The following is a 17,316-nucleotide window of genomic DNA, read 5'->3' as shown; positions in this document are numbered from 1 at the left end:
TGGCTGCTCAGCTCGGGCTGGACTCGAACTGCTGTTGCTCAGAGCTCAAACTCTTGAGCGAGCTCTTAACCAACTGAGCCACTCGGCCGGCCCCCATTGTTTTCTTATTTGTGTATTCCCATCTACATTAAGCATAGTGCTTTGCAAATTTGTTGAAATTCATATGGATGTTTGAAAAAGACAAAGACTTCTGGTTTCAGTTCTGATGAGATTAATTGTAATAAATTAATCAACTATTACAAAGCTCTAGGTCTTATCTTATTCCAGAATTTCTGCTAGGTGTTTATAAAACACATGGGGACATGTTAAATGTAAAATTAACGTTTGGATTAGAACTTTGCTTTATTTAAATGTGTTCCACATGCTGTTAACACAACCCTTCAAAGTCAATCAAGTATGTAACATTAATGTTTCCTCAAAACTTACTAACAATTCATAGCTACAGCTTCTAAACTTCTACAAGGCAGCAGCTTCAATGCCCAAAAGAGCACTCTATTATGACTATGGCATCAAATTCCACACTAAATGCAAATTTAAGAAAAGCAAACTAGAGTATTAGCCAGCTATCAAAGCTCAGGAAGATTGTTATCTGATACACCTACTTTTCAACTCTAAACTTGTTTCTCAACCCTGGGGAGTTTTTAAAAATATCAATGCCTGGGCACCACCCCAAGCCAATTAAATCATCATCTCTGTGGGGCATCTACTATCATTTTTTTAAAGCTTCTCCAGCAATTCTAATGTCAGTGAGAGTTGAGAACCACTGCTCTCACAGAATCTTATGAAAGAAATAAGTAAAAATAAAAAAGCATAGGAAAAGTGCAGGAACATGGAGAATAAGTTAAAAATCAAAGGGCTCACCCTTTGCTGTCTCATCTTCCACCTCTTTAAAGGTCCAAAGATTACTAATACTAGAATCTACATATCCTTGTCAATTAAGCAGTTAAGAAAAAACCACCTATGGCCTGGAGAGATCTGTTCCTTATCTAGGATCATTTAGTGTAACAGTATTTTCCAAAGGGGAAAGGCTGTTGGATTTCAGGTGTAAACCAACGGCAGAAACAACTGCAGAGAATCACAGGGAGAAGGTGAGAACTTCTGGCTCTAGTTTCCAGTGTTCCAGTACAGGAAAAGAAGAGGGGCAGAAAAAGGCATGTCAATGGCAACAAGCACTCATGCTCTAAAGGATAATTTTATTTGAACCTCTTAATTTTTCACTCAAAATTGCAAAGATAAAGCAACATAAGATAGGCAAAAGGAAGTTGGTCTTCAAAAATTTGTTTCCAAGTTTTTATTGGTATAACAATCCATTCAAGCCTAGAGCTACTGAAAGATCAAGCATGAAAATACGAAAAAGTTTACTTCAAATAAGTTTGGTGGTATGTGTGCTACAGCAAAGTCTGGTTGTAGCGAAGAGTTTCATTTCAAACCTGCATTGACATATAAATTAGAAATTACTTGGGAATGATTAATTTCTGGTAAAATGTAGACTCAATCCAACATTATGCCAATTTTTACATTTATTGTACTCTACTTTAGTACTAGAGGTTAAATTTCATCAACCAAAAATGCAAATAACTGTTACTACTAAGGTAATGAGCTGTGAAATTCATTCTCCTGTATTGCTTTGAAAATATATCCCTAGGTTGTGAAGAGAAAAATCTGTCTTTATCCAAATGCATTATTTAACGAATTCTTCAGTCATCATCTACGGTTGGCTTGATTGTCACGCCTCTTCTTATCTGACCCCAACCAATTAAACTGCAAAATGAAAACAAAAGGAACTGTCAATTTTATGTCCATTTTATTATCATTACCACACAATCATTTGACATAACTGGTTTTACTTGCCTATCTGCTGTATCTGAATGTGTTTCCAAAACCTGCTCCTACTTAAAGAAAGCTCACACTATCTTCTTAGATTCTCAGCCCCAGAGAGATGGGCTCCAGCCAAGATAAAGGACAGGAAAGCAAAAAAATGTTGCTACTATAAACATGCTCATCTTCATTCTATTAAAATATACCTACCCCTTCAGAACTGCCAAAGAGCCTTCCCATCCACCTAAGGAATCATGCGATACAAAACCACCTCAGTCTGATTAAAAAAAAAAATCTCATTTTCTTTTCTTTTCTTCTTGAAAAAGTGCATTTTTTTTAACCATTCACAGCACCTCAACACATCATAATGGCGTTAGTGTGACCTTAGCTGGTAAAGGAAATTAAGGAGAGAACTAAAGGACTAGACAGTCTACAGGCAGATTAATCTCAACAGCAGAGGGACCTTTGTTCATACTTCCAATGTCTGCTCTCATCGACGACCACCAGGCTGGGTTGCTACCCCAACTGTAGCTTCTAGAACAAAACCTATCTAAACAAGGGTTCAAACCATAAATCTAAAGATCAAATCTAAAGGATCATTCAAATGCTCTCATTTCTTTTAACAATTTTAACATACTTGCTAATTTTTAAGCAAGTCTAAAATTTTACATAGAATCCTGTCTTATTAGTGGAAAGACAAAAATAAATCACAACAACCTGTTTTAAAATCTGTTCTAATCTAGGAAATGCACCATTCTGAGAATAATACATTCCATGTTGAGTGGTTTTGAAAGTGGTTTAAGCCTATTTTAAAATACACTGCAAATCAGTATTTCTATAATGGCAAATAGTATAATTATACAAAAGAGTAAAATCAAGTGGACATAAATCACCACAAAGCAGGGTTATTTACTTAAAATTTAGACAACAAAAAATTTAACTCTGTCTAAAGTAGAAATAATTAAATCTTTTGAACAACACGTGATGAGAGACCATCAGGTAGCAGAGTATCAGGGAAGCCTTAATAAGGGAGGTAGGTAGTATGAAAAAATACAAAGAGCCAAGGGAGATTTGAATAATTATGTGGACTAATGGTAAATGGAATCGTGACAGGGTTTATACGAGACAAAGCAGGAGGAAACATAAAATGCATTAAAAAGAAATGCATTGAAGCAGGCTTCCAGAAAAGGTCCTAAATATCAGAAAGTAGTGAGAAGCTACTAGAAATTATTGAGCACAGCATGATAAAAATGTTTGACTCAGCTCTTTAGTAACAAAGAGACAAACTAAGAACCTTCTGCAATACCTTTTAAGTGTGAAGCGATGGTAGTATGGGCTATGATGAAGTCACAAGGAATAGAAAAGAAAGGGTAGTTTCAGTAACTCACCATGGAAAGAGCAGAGTCAGGAGCCAAAGGCTGTATGTTTCCTAGCTCTATCCACTCAAAGGGCCCAGAAGTAACTGCACCTTAAAAGTGATGAGCACACCTAGCACCTAGATCTTCATTTCTAAATATCATTTCCCACTAAAAGGAACCAGGGTTCCTTGGAGAAATGGCCAATTCTAAATGGGAGCAAGGGAGGTACAAGATGACTCTGGAACATCTTGTGCCAAAAAGTAAGGAACTCTTCAAAAAAACTGACGGGGACATGTCAAAAGGACACACAGGAGCCAGTCTGAAGGGTGTCCGCTGGACAAATCCTGGATAATCTGGGCATCATAATAATAAGAACAGTAATGAATCAAAACTTATTTAATAAAATAGGACTCCATGAGTCCATATCATAACTAGGTAAGTAAATGATGGGGAAGAAAGAATGTCCACTGATAAAGAAGAAGGAGTGGTGGAGTTGGGGGCGGGGTGATCACCATTTTGCAATCACTAGAGTCAAGCTCAACTCAGACAAGAATCATCCCTGGATGCTAAACCCAGGGGGCTGGGATTTATTGAGGAGCAGGCTATCTGCCATCATCTCAGAGTCTCCCCCCAGAATGCTATTAGTTGCAAAGGTAAAAAAGAGTTAACTATAGAGCGGCGAAACTGGACACCTTGAATGCACCATCAAAATCAACCTCAAGGAGAAGCAGTCAGATAGCATGTGCCTCTGGCTGTGATGCCCTGAGGAGACATCACCACCTATGTAAGTATTCCAGCTATGAATACAAAACCTGAATCTAATCTTGGGAAACATCAGATAAACCCAAGTTGAGCAACAATCTATAAAGAAACTAGTTTATATTCTTCAAAGCTGTCAATCTCAAGACAAATAAAAGGCTAAGAAATATTTGGAAATAATTTCAAACTTCCAGATTAGAGATCAAAGAGACATGAAAGCTAAATGCAATGCATGATCCCAGACTGGAGGGACACAGAGGGCATTATTGGACAAGGGATAAAACTAGAATACAGACTGTAGATTTCAGTATTTTTATCAATGTTAAACTTCTTTAAGTGGTTATATAAGAAACCATCCTTGATTTTAGGAAATATACACTAAGGTATTGAAAAGATTAAGAGGCATGATATATACAACCTACTCTTCAAACGGTTCAAAAAGAGTTCACATACATATAAAATACACACACACACACACACACACAAATTGTATATCTGGGAAAAGGGAATACAGGAGGTCTGTGTGCAATTCTTGTAATTTTCCTGTTAAGTTTGAAATTATTTCCAAATAAAAAGTTTAATAAAGACAAGGGAAATACTGAACCAAATTCATTGGTTTTTGCATAGGTGTGTATCACAAATCAGGGCTAGAAATAGATTTCAAAGTCATCCAAATAAATGGTTGCAATAAAGCCACAATAACGTTTGCATTTAAGGAAAAGTATGTGTGAGTGTGTGTGTGTGTGTGTACACCACCAAGAACTTAAGGAAACTGACTGTATCTTCTTTATCAGACAGTGACAAAAGCTAATAAACTTACCGCCAGTGTTTTTCAACTCTTCGGCTAAGGGCAATTTTTTCTCCCACTTCTGTGCACACAGGATTGGTCAAAACAATTTTGCCCAAATCGGCCTTGACTGCACTAACTCTTCCTCCTGTCGACAGGGATCCTATGTTCACCATGAGCACTTCATTCTTAGACAACTTTTGCACCTAGGGAAATAAATTGGGGAAAAATAAACCCCAAAATTAAGAAAATGCTTTCCAAAAATGGCTGCTTATTTTCCTACATCCTTGCCAACAACAGACGCCAGCCATTTTCCATCTCTGCCAACCTGATCTTACTAAGACTTTTTTTAAAAATCATATAATAGGAACATCATGTCATTGTCATACGTGACATACTTTTCCCTGTTTTGTTTCACTTTAAACTAACTGCCACCGAGAAGTTCTCAATTTTCAGGAAGTCACATGTATCACCTTTCCTTTTTTCTTAATCCCATGTTCACTATAAAAGAATGAACCTCAAAACTGGTCTTAACATCACTCACTCTTTCTGAAACAGGAATTACAGAAAGCACTTACCTTTGCTGCTTTCTTGTCTCCTTCAGTGCGTACACCCAGCAGCCGTCTAAGCAGGAAATAGGAGATTTCCAATTCTGTGAAGATTTCGGGTAAAGCTCCAACTGCACCAAGTACCTGCCCCACCATTCTGTCAGCCCGGCACAAAGTGGGGTCAATTTTTGTTCCAACTCCTGATATAAAAGAAGACATATATATAGAGTCCAACATTTTTCCCCCCATAAAGCTGTTTACCCTAAAATTTAGTCAAACAAGTACAGCATATACCTATACATTTTAATACACACTTATATTTTCATAGTCATGTAACAGCTACAAGGTGTGACAAAATACCTGTTTCATCTGAAAAAGAACTGTAAACTCACAGGTTAGTTGGGCATTTGAGAACAGACTCTCTTGATTTAAATTCTAAACAAAGGGCAAACAGACATAATAGCCTAATTAAAAAATGAGTCTGAATATCCTTAATGAAGGTTGAAGAGATACAAAATTCATGAGTAGTTTGTAGAATATTTGCCTGCCATTTTTCCCGTGGAAGGCTGATCAAAGAGATAGCTTAAAGATTCCATTTATGATTCCTGGGACCCACTTCCAAATATTTTAGCAGTGTGTCTTTTGAGGACAGGGAAGAAGATATAAAGATGAAGCAGATGGGGAGTATTGATAATTGTTTAAGCTGGGAGTTTGGCTACATAAGAATTACCATTACACCATTCTCTCCACTTTTATGTTTGAAAAATTCCATAGTTTAATTGTAAAACACTTTTCCAGTTTCCTTGTTTATATATAAGAAAACCATATAAATTCTTAATTACAGGATAAAGTAGACAAATGAATTATATAGCCAAACACCAGAGAACCTAAAGACAAAATCCTTCTTCACCAAACATTTTCTTCTTTAATCCAAAGGCACAGTACCTCTGACTAATTCTGAATCTTGACTTCTTATGGATATCTGGTAATACACGAAGGTGTAAGGGACCAGAAAATCCATAAATTATCTCAGTTATCTTCTTTTATTTCTACCTCAGTGTAAATATGTTCTGACATGATTCAATTGACATTTGTGGGTAACATTCCATTTGTAAAACATACATAAAAATCAACCACTCCCTACCTTAAATCTGTGTAGAACGACAACAAAAAGTATAGTAAGGTATTTTAAACACCAGGTCATAAAACTTGCTTTGTTATTGCTAAAAAGGAGCTACTTTATATACCAAAGTAAAATGTATTTTTCTTTACGCTTAAAAATATTTTTTACAAACACATGAAACCATCTTATGACCTAAAATCAACAGCTTAACCACATGTATGTTTCCCTACTTAATTCAATTATTAAAATATCCAATTAAAAATCTCTATCTTTTTGGGTAATCCATTTCCCATGAAAAGTACTATGATATCCACAAATGAAAAGCGCAGGGATAAGAGGAAAATCCTTACCAATAAGACCTCCTGGAGCAGCATACTGAAGATCATTATGTTCAGCAAACAGTGATACGATTTTGGAGAAGATTGGTTTACACATCAGTTTTCCTTCGCTATCTTTGGAAACAATACCAGGTCTGACTTCTATCTCCTGGCCCACCTGTAAAAATAGAAATTAGTCATTAGAATTACTGTGGCACAACACAATTTCCATTTACATAGAAAAAGTACTAATAGTAAGACCACAAAACTGAAAGGGCAATCCTTTCTCTAGTTCAAAGATCACTTTAAAAAAAAAAAGAGATGTTAAAGACAGCTTCAATGCCACAGCCGTTCAGCTGTTTCTAACCACCTACCACACAAGCCTATCCCCTCATAAAATGTGCTCCAGACTCATGAGGAGCCTATAAAGTCAGACGTCAGACATATAATAGTACATAAAGACATCCATATCAAGCACTACACACCATAAAGAAAAATTTATTTTTCAATTTGGAGTATCCATACTCTTTTCCTGATTAAGACAATAGAAAAACAAACAAAACAAAAACACAACCACCATTAGACTTTGGATGGTGAGCACACAATGGAGAAGACAAATGTTGCATTATAAAGTTGGAAACCTTAAATTTACATCATGTTATTAACCAATGTTAACCCCAATTAAAACAAGTAAACCACAAAAACCCAAACCCAGCTTACCTTTAACACTCCTTTTAGAATACTACCACCAGCTACACCCCCCTTAAGGTCATCAACTTCACAACCAGGTTTGTTCACATCAAAGGACCTAATAACTAAAAGAAAGCAAAACAAATTAACACCAATTCTGTTCATTTTAACTTTTGAAGAAATATTATTTTCTAAGTTAACTTTCCTGAAATAGTAGACACAGGATTTACACCACAGGGGTGACTTTGTGTCAAAAATCTAATTTACTTATGTTAGGAAAGTGGAAATAACTTAAAATTTCATTGATAGCAGCATATTATGGTACATCAATACTATGGAGTATTATGCAGCTATTAAAAAAGAATATTAGAGCTATATGTAACGATCTGGAAGGATAACCCTCATATACTGTTAAGGAAAAAAAACTAGTTACCAAAAACACATGCACAATATGATCCCACTTCCACAAAGTAAAACTAAAACAGGGAACATGTATATGTTTACACATGATATGAACAAAGAGAGGTATGGGAATAATACACAATTGTGAACTTTGGTTACTTCAGGGCTAAGAGGCTAGAAGTGGGAGGTAACTCTTTATATACCTCTGTATTATGTGACTTCTGAAATAAAAATTTAGTTTTAAAACTACAAAACAACTCTAGGACTACGTGACCTGCACTTAGGTCCTGAGAGCAGTGACCTAACAAGGGGTACACATCACAACCACCCAAGAGAACACTTCCCACAACACACAGGGGGGCCCTGGGTGAAGGCCCAGAGGGCCTCAAATATCTGTTCTGAAAAGGCGCCGATATCTCTGTGTAGGAACCACAAGCTCAGATGATCAAATTATACCAATATTGGTACTATGAACTTAAATAAAAGTGAAAGGGACATGAAAATCTTCATTAATGGTACAAGGAAATCATTTATATGGAAGTTGAAATACCCTGTTTCTCACTAAACCATTATAATTCCGTAAAGAATACTGTATTAACTCCATCTTGAGCACATAACGTACCATATACTAAGCACAAAAAGGTTAAAAGTTTCTTCTGTATTCAGGACTCTGTCCTTCATCAAGTAATGCAATGTAGCATTGCCAATACAATCTCAGAATTCATCAATTTCCAAAAAAGTGTTATGGAGATTATAATTTATTAACACCTCTGCAGAAAGAGGAAATAGTAATAAACCCCCTTAAGGGGGAATCACCAATGTGGAAAAGATCAAGTAAGAGTTAAAGAAAAATCCTATGACTTACCAATAAGTCGGGGTTCTGAAGTAAAGTCTCTTGGGGGTACTGGAATTTTCTTTACTATGTACTCACAGACAACCTCAATATTGTATTTCAGCTGAGCAGAAATTGGAATAATAGGAGCTCCTTCTGCTACTGTACCTATACGACAAAATTCAGAAAATTCAAAATTCTTCCGTTTTACAAATGTTACATGTTACATGAAACAGTTAAGATTACTAAAACAGATGCCTAAACATCCCCACACAAATGCCAGCAACAGGTAGAAAGTGATAACTGTTTAGAAAGATGGCAGTATTCTGTTTGCTTTTACTCCTGAAAATGAATATTATTCCCTTTAAGGAAAAAAACGTTTAAATATATTAACAGATATATTTAATATACTAAAATGATGAAACTGTCTAGAGGAATAAAATACTAACACTCCTGAGAAAGAGCACTTTACTAGTTGAAAGATTTCTAATAACATGTAATTAACCTCCCAATAAATGTCAAGATAAAATTACAGGCTATTTGCTAATCAAAGACGGCTGTGCATATAATATTTGCTTCTTATTAATTATATGTCAAACAGGCTGGTCAAAGAAGTAAAACAAACATAATTAGATTTTAATCAATATGACTTATTCTTTTTTGTTATGATAGAATTGGGTTCATGAGATGTCAGCCTAACAAGAAAAACAAGGCTGAGAGAGAATCAAATGTCAACAATAAGATGCATCATGCTTTCCCTGAAATGAAAAACATTACGCTGTTAGAGGAAGGGGCTGTAAAGATTCAATAAATGATTGTCAGTTCCAGTTCCCAAAGTAGCTACTCAGTGAGAATAGTGTAAGACTTAAGTTTTTTAAAAAAAAATTATTTTGTTCACTTTACCATTACCATTACTGAAGTTGTTTGTTGTTTTTTAACTTGATAGTTTCCTGAATACAACTTCAGTTTTAACTTTCAGTCAGCAAAAAATATTACTTTAGTCTATAGAATTCAGAAACACAGATTTCACTAGTTCTATCAGGTAGCTAACAAGAAGTAGGTAAAGAAAAATAAGGCCTAAGATCTGTTAGTTTACCCTGTTTTAATCTATACAGTTAATATAACATCTGGCATCTGGGTTAAATGCCTCTCAAAGTGATTCATAGATGTATTAGATATTATGGCTTCTTACCTTGAACGAATGCAAGGATCTGCTCATACTGTTCTTTAGCCTGGCTTTCTTTTACCAAGTCAATTTTATTTTGTAGAATCAAAATATGCTTCAGTTTCATGATTTCTATAGCAGCCAGGTGTTCAGAAGTCTGAGGCTGAGGACAAGACTCATTACCAGCTAGATGGTGAAGATTAAAAAAGATGCATGAGAATCAGCTAGAAATAGCTGCCAAAGGAGGCAAATTTGTAATAGACAGAAAGCAGATTAAGGTTGTCAAGGGCTTGGGAAGGGGGAATAGAGTGACTGCTTTATAGGCACAGGATTTCCTTTTGGGGTAATGAAGATGGTCTGGAACTAGATAGTGGTGATGCTTGTCCAACACTGTCAATGTACTTAATGTCACTGAACTGTACACTTTAAATGGCTAAAATGGCAAAATTTGTTGTGTATTTTACTACCAAAAAAAAATAGCTGGCATCTCATAAAGGAAACGTTTGAATGCCCTAGCCCTATTCAAGGCAGAAGTCCTGGATATCACTGCCAAGTGTCTACCTTGGGTCCCTACTTTCCCTCTGTGCGTGCATTCCCTGAGGCCTCCCTATCATTTGGTTCCCATTGCCGATCCTAAGCAAGAAGCCTGGAATCAATGAGTGTGGCATCTTTGGGTCTGCCCTCAGCTTTTATTTTTTATTGTGAAATATACATTTTTTAGAATTAGTTTCAGCTGTACAACACAGTGCAATAGTTATACTTGCCCTCAGCTTTTGCTCAGGCATAAGGCTCTATCCAGTATTAGATGTTCAAGGCCATCAAGCTCCTGAGAGACAGAGTCATCAAGAGGGGAAGACACTTAATACAGTCTATGAATTTCAACTACTATCAGAGCCTATTCCCTAACAAAGGGAAGGAAGAACACTAACTGTGAAGATAACCAACAGTGTATTATAAAGAAATAGGCATGTTTGGTCGGGCACGCCCCAAGCAGTGATGTCCAGGTGTCCTATATTATACCCACTTGGCATACTTTAAAAAATTATATCCCACAGCAACGAAATCTCTCGACAGCTCACATAAGGAAGGTAGCACAACTCTAGCCTTGAAAACCCCAATTCAGGTCTAGATTTCAGTACTGATTATGAATGAGATTTGCATCTCAATAAAAACATTACACATCAGCAATGCAGTGGACAGCTCAGAGACCAAAAAAATACATGTACTTTTACACACAAATTTAAAATTAAAATAAATCATGTCATCTAAGTAGGAAAAAGGCTGTATTTACTTTTAAAAATACAAACTACAATAAGAATTCTCACAAGACATCTGCCCTAGGTCTATCCTGTTTAATATTTTCTGATAGCTGGTAGGCAGGGATGTCATCCTGGATGACATGTTAGTTTCCATTCGTGTCACCCTTAGGGAATGGATATGGCCCTTAAAGGCTTTAGTTCCTCTTTAAGCATTCCGTCTTGGATTTGTTCCACATTGATTTGTCCAAACCAATTCTGATGTATTTACCTATCAACAGAAGAGCTGCATCCATCACTGCCGCACCGTTCAGCATAGTGGCCATCAAAATATCGTGGCCAGGACAGTCAACAAAGGAAACATGTCTACCAATGGAGAAATAACGATCAGTCCTAAGATCAATTAATATTTTAAGATACAACTTATAGATTTCCTAAAATTAAATCACTTTAGATGTGGAATATGAATGTTACATATGAATATGGAATAAAAATATGGAAATAATTCTTATTGCTGTGAAGTCAAGTGGTTACAGGACTTGTCTCTAGACCTTGGAAATAAGATTACCTACTGGCTGAGTCAAATCACTGCACAGCATTATAAAGCAAATGAAATTAGCTATGTATAGAAATAAATGAAGAGCCAGACACTCCCAGGTTCAATGAAAGTGAATATGGTATAGAGTGTATATTGGGAATGTCACCGATTTGAGAGCTAAAACAGTGTTGACTGAATAGGCATTGCCATCTGAAAAAATAATTCACCAAAAATTTCTCAGCACCTTGAAAAGCTGGAATTGCCTATCTGAAGTATAGAAGGCAGCACTATTTTTAACAAAACTATGCTACTCATTGAAAATAGTTTTAAAACATGTATGCTCACATTGTCATGATCTAAAACAGATCAGCAAACTACAGCCCTTAGGCCGAATCTGGCCCAGTGCCATACCAACTCATGCATACACTGTCTGTGTCTGCTTTCAGCACACAAGAGCAGAGCTGAGTAGCTAGAAGAGAGAACCTGTGGCCTGCAAAGCCAAAGGTATTTCCTATCTGGCCCTTTATGAAAAGTTTGCTTATCTCTGATCAGGGCCAAAACTAGGGTGAGGCAAGTGAGGCACTTGCCTTGGGCGCAAAATGTAAGGAGGTGCCAAAAAGCTCAGTAATCAAGATAAATATTTAGATTTAATATTTTTTAAAAACCAAAATTAATACAAAAAAAAATCCAGGATAAACATCAAAATTTTAAATGAAAAAAGGATCAGTAACAATGTCATGCTAAGCCAAAAACAAGCCAGAAAAAAAAGTGACACTGAAGAGGAAAAAAATAAATAAAGCTCAGTAACTTCCAGTCTGTCTTTATTAAAACAAATGATATTCTGTTTATCATGATTTCTTTGCCTTAATTTCCAAAAACATTGCCTACAATACTACTTAACTACTGGGTTGTTGTTTTTTTTTAGCACCCCACCCCACCCCCTTAAATTCTGGGCCCAAAGCAAGGGTCTCATTCATCTCTCCCTAGTCCTAGCCCTGCTTCTCCTGATTTAAAATTTCCGCGTGAAGCGTCCCCAAACCCTATAAACATCACTAAGTGGATATCAGTACTCTGACAAAAAACCAACTTACGCAATTATATTTAGAAAATGGATAATATGCCCCTTTACTTAAGAAAGGTAATTAAGAATGGCTTTGTGCCTCCCCTATCTAAGAAACAGAAACAACAGTTTAAAATAAATTTAGGAAGCCTGACAAAAAGAATCCTTTAAACCCAATGAGCTGTGTCTCCCTCCATTCCATTCTGCTTATGTGATACTTTTCCTTTCCAGAACTTGCATGCAAGTATCTTAACTTAGGTTTAAATACTTGACTTTTCAGATTATTGTCACTATAGGCAATAAAAACAAAATAATGGAAAAATAACAAAACCATTCAGCAATTAGGTTCATTGTTTAATATTTCAGTTAAATATTTTAAAAAACCACCAATCACAACATAATAAAATATGAAGTATAAAGTGTTTTTAGCACAAAAGAGTTCACCTGACTAATTTGAAGTTCCCTTTGGTCCCTGGAATGTCTGTAGGAAACTCATCGGGTGTACTGCTTCCACAGGATCTATAACATTCTGGCCGAGGACAACTTGGGTCATCAAGTTTATAAATCTAAAGGTTTCAATGAAAAAAATTTGGATTTATCTGCATATTCCAATTAAAATTAGTTTCTAGGTCCACAGTACACAGCTCACCTTAGCATTAGCATATCCAAGCTTGATTGTAATATTTCTCTCTAGTTCATTTTTGAACCTGACAGTGTGAACTCCAGAAATAGCTTTTACAACTGTGGATTTCCCATGAGCTACATGACCAATTGTACCTACAGACAAAGAACAAAAATTGAATTCACGTGCACTCTAATTACACCAAATATTTTTTCAAATAATGTTAGAATAGAAAACCCAAAGCCATAACTCACTATAAATATCAACGTAAAACCAACAGTGACTTCAATTTTTGCTCCTACATATTCTTTTCTACCAAAAACTTATTCTGATACAAGACTGAAGAGAACTTTCCAGGTAACTGACAACCTTGTTCAAAAATCATATTTAGTATACTAAAAACTATTCATCTTATGTTTTTCATCACAGAAAAGACTGCTTTCATTTAATATAAACACTCAATAAAGAAATATATAATATCTTGTATATTAAGAAATTTTCCAGCATAAAATAAATAGTTACGATGAACCCTGACCCAACCAAAAGGAATACATGAAAATTAGAAACCCCAACTTTAATTACAGCAATGCTGTCAAGGGTAACATATATAACTTTTTTTTTTAATTTTTTTTTAATTGGGGAATTGTGGGGATGGGAACAGCGCTGGGGAATTGGGGGAAGGGGAACAGACAAGTTGCTGTCCTTTTTGTTCTTCAGTCTAGTTGTGGAGGACGTTGCTTCACTGGCCCAAGTTGGCACCATCATTGCGCTCTTCCTGGGCGAGGAAGATCAGTCGCCGGCTTCTGGACGGCCGCTCACTGCGGCTGCTGGCCGCTCACGCTGGCTGCTGGCTACACACGGTAGCCCATGGCAACCCACTGCCACAGGGGCTGCAACCTACGCCGTCGACTCATGGCAGCCCAGCTCCAGGTTGAGCTGTTGTTCAGCATCTTAGCTGTAGAGGGCAGTGTCACTGGCCCTCATATGTGGGATCCGAACCGGGGCCCTCTGGCGTCCCAAGCCAGTGCTTAACCATCGCGCCACTCAGCCAGCCCATCTTATAACTTTTTAACAGGTCTGATGGTAGAGCCTTACTTTTAACTAGGTTTTACTGTGCTATTTATACAGACTTTCAAATATCCAAAATTTACACTCAGTCAACATAACTTGTCCTCTCAAGTTCTAGGTGTCAATTAAGAAAAAAAATACTCTACTTAATAATAGCTTATGTAGCAAATAAAACTTTCAAAAACTCTGCCCTCGCAATAACCCTGTGTGGCGAATACAGCCACATTTTTACGTCTTGCTTAAAGTGCTACATGACTACATATCACCTTATGGTATTAAAATTCTCATATGTCTGTATTTTTTCTTCTCACTTATTCTGTAAACCAGGCATGGGCGACATGCACTTCCCAAAAGAATCTAGCAGGTGCTTTGCTTACAAGGGCTCAGTGTCTATTTCTTGACTATCTGCACCCTCATATAATTCAGGTAATCACACACAGGGAAAGGTTAAAACTACTTGCTGGAGATCAAGCAAGTCAGGTCTCCAAGAAGTTATTCTTATCTTACCTATATTAATTGTGGCTTGTCTGCTGATAACTTCGTGTGAAAGTGGCGTCAATTTGGTAACATCCTGCAATCAAACATTTTAATTTTATTTTAAATTGCTGTACATAAGGCAAATCACAACTTTTCTTTGACTTTACATTTGACCTACAGCTCGCCACCATGTGAACAGCTCTCTTCTACTTCTAAAGTGCTTTTCCTGTATAAGCAATCGTGTACTCTAATGACTGGATGGCCCTAAGAGTCCCTTCAGCACTACTCAAGACTACACTTCCCATCACTATGGGAGACGTGGAGGCCCGAGGCCACCCAACCTTGACAGCGTTAGCGCTGGGAAGAGTGTAAACACTCCATTCCCAGATCTTCAAAAGTGAAAATCTTCATGACATTTAATATTATTCCGAGGTCTCACGCTCTCACACCTCGCTGCCGAGCTCGAGGACTTGTCGAGGTGCCGGCCGCGTGGCTTACGGCGCTCGGCTCCGGAGCTAACCACGTTCCCGACAGCCCAGGACTGCCTCGGCTCCACTCCTTCCGGGAGGCCCTGTCATCCCACTCCTGAGTTCACTCCGCATCCTCTCAGAGCGAAACCTTACCAAGGTGGCGAGATCCTGGCGAGAAAGATGCGGTTGCCCCAGAGTCACACCAGCCTCACCCCCCGCCATCTTGCTTGGAGAGGAAGGAAGACGCCCCAGCGGTTGCCAGACTGCACGCAGGCTCTTGGTGCGGGGGAGGGGGGAGTGGCGAAGGCGGGAAGGCCGGCTAGAGCCCAGGCCTGGGAAAGGACGACGACCGCGGCGGCAGGGCCTCGTGGCTTGCACTGCTTTCCGCTTGGGTTTACATAGGACCTGCCAGCAGGCTGACTAGAACACATGAGGCACAGTTTGGGGATCTATTCGTCGCAGACCTGTTGGTTATTTGTGCAGGCGACGCTAAGGGCAGCCCCAGAAAAGACCCCTTGGCTTCTAGGGCGTGAAACTACCATCCCGCGCGCTGGTGAGGGAGAAGCCATTTCCGTTTCCCGTGGGGATGGCCGGAAGGGTTTCCCAGAACCTGGGAATTTTACATAGGGCGTGAGGACAGACTGTGGGAATGTCCTTTTTTTACTGAGCTCTGTAATTTAATAAGGCGAGGTCTGCTCGGGGTCCGGCCCACCTGTGACGGGGCTGGTGGCCGGGAGGGGCCGGCCATGCGCTGAGCTGGCCATGCTCGCAGCGCCTCGCGTCACCTGGCGGCGGCGGGCGGCGGGGAGGGCGCCCTCGCGCGGAGGTTCAGCGGCCCAAGGGTGGCAAAAGCAAAGCCTAACTTGTCTGGGAAAGGACAGGTTGCTGAAGCCTGGGAGGTGGTGCTTGGTAGCGCTAGACTGCGCCTAGGGTGGAGTTAACAGGGTAGAAGCTAGGTGTCGGTAATAGCGGCCAAAGAGGTTTTTTTAAAAAAAGCTGATCCAAGAAAACCCACTTCTTCAATGGAAAGGTTACCAATAAATCGGTATTTTAAAACTTAAAAAAGTGTTGAAACTTTCTTATTTAACCTTTTTCATGGCGTGTTAAAAATTGGAGTAAGTTTTGTTTCTCCCCATGCATTTCTATGCTTTACAAATTTTCTAACATGAACAGGTATTCATTTCTAGTCAGAAAAAAATGTAAGGAGAGGTGAATAAGAATTTAGGTTACCTGTGTTCATTGAATAAGTAAGATTAAAATGAATGTTTTCTATCACTTATGTTTTAGGTACAACAGTTTACCTAAAATAGGATGTTTCAATAAGTGCATTCACGGGTTCAGTGATGGTAAAAACTGTACAATATATTGTATTTGGGTGGAGGCATTTAGTTATAAATTTAGGAACTTACAAGTTTATATACATTTATAATTTATCATACATTGTAAACAGTTGTACCTGCCACTTCAGAAAATCCATTGAGGTGATAAAAGTGTGGAATTGGTGGTGACAGTTGCATAACTTTGTGAATATACTAAAAACCAGTGAACTGTACAGTTTAAAAGGCTGGATCTTCTGGTATGTGAATTACCTCAAAAATATAGAATTCATTGATAATGGAATATAATATGCTTCATCATCAGAAACTTTTGGAAGTAGAAACATCACAGGAAATAATATTACTAAGAATAATAGTTAAACATTGGCACTGACTTAAGTATTAACTTTATTTAATCCTTACAACAATCTGATGAGGTATATACTATTATTATCATTTTACAGGTGAGAAAACGAGTCCTAGAGAGTAGATAATATGCCCATGATTCCACAGCTATTAAGTAGCACAGCTGGAATTCATAGGCAATTACAAGTATGCTTTTTCAAAAAATGGCTTTATTGAGTTAAATTTGCATACCATAAAATTCATCCTTTTTTTTTTAAAGATTTTTTTTTAATTGGGGAATTGGGGGAAGGGGAACAGACAAGTTGCTGTCGTTTTGTTCTTCAGTCTAGTTGTGGAGGACGTTG

General features: G+C 37.7%; 1 protein-coding gene across 1 annotated transcript; it reads right to left on the bottom strand.

Annotated features, from left to right (window-relative positions):
* Window positions 1-1,173: 1,173 nt before the first annotated feature.
* Window positions 1,174-15,552, bottom strand: EIF2S3 (eukaryotic translation initiation factor 2 subunit gamma). Its single transcript, XM_019626531.1, has 12 exons — window positions 15,444-15,552; window positions 14,851-14,914; window positions 13,303-13,430; window positions 13,098-13,219; window positions 11,327-11,421; window positions 9,827-9,985; window positions 8,668-8,802; window positions 7,431-7,525; window positions 6,744-6,888; window positions 5,301-5,470; window positions 4,756-4,928; window positions 1,174-1,761 (listed from the first exon to the last, which is right to left on the bottom strand). The coding sequence occupies exons 1-12, from the start codon at window positions 15,510-15,512 to the stop codon at window positions 1,698-1,700; spliced, it is 1,419 nt and encodes a 472-aa protein (XP_019482076.1). The 5' UTR covers window positions 15,513-15,552; the 3' UTR covers window positions 1,174-1,697.
* Window positions 15,553-17,316: the final 1,764 nt, after the last annotated feature.

The sequence above is a fragment of the Hipposideros armiger genome, unplaced genomic scaffold (genome assembly GCF_001890085.2).
Source record: "Hipposideros armiger isolate ML-2016 unplaced genomic scaffold, ASM189008v1 scaffold_682, whole genome shotgun sequence".
Classification (NCBI taxonomy): Eukaryota; Metazoa; Chordata; class Mammalia; order Chiroptera; family Hipposideridae; genus Hipposideros; species Hipposideros armiger.
Note: the sequence above shows the minus strand (reverse complement) of the source record. Positions and strands in the feature narration are given on the sequence as shown.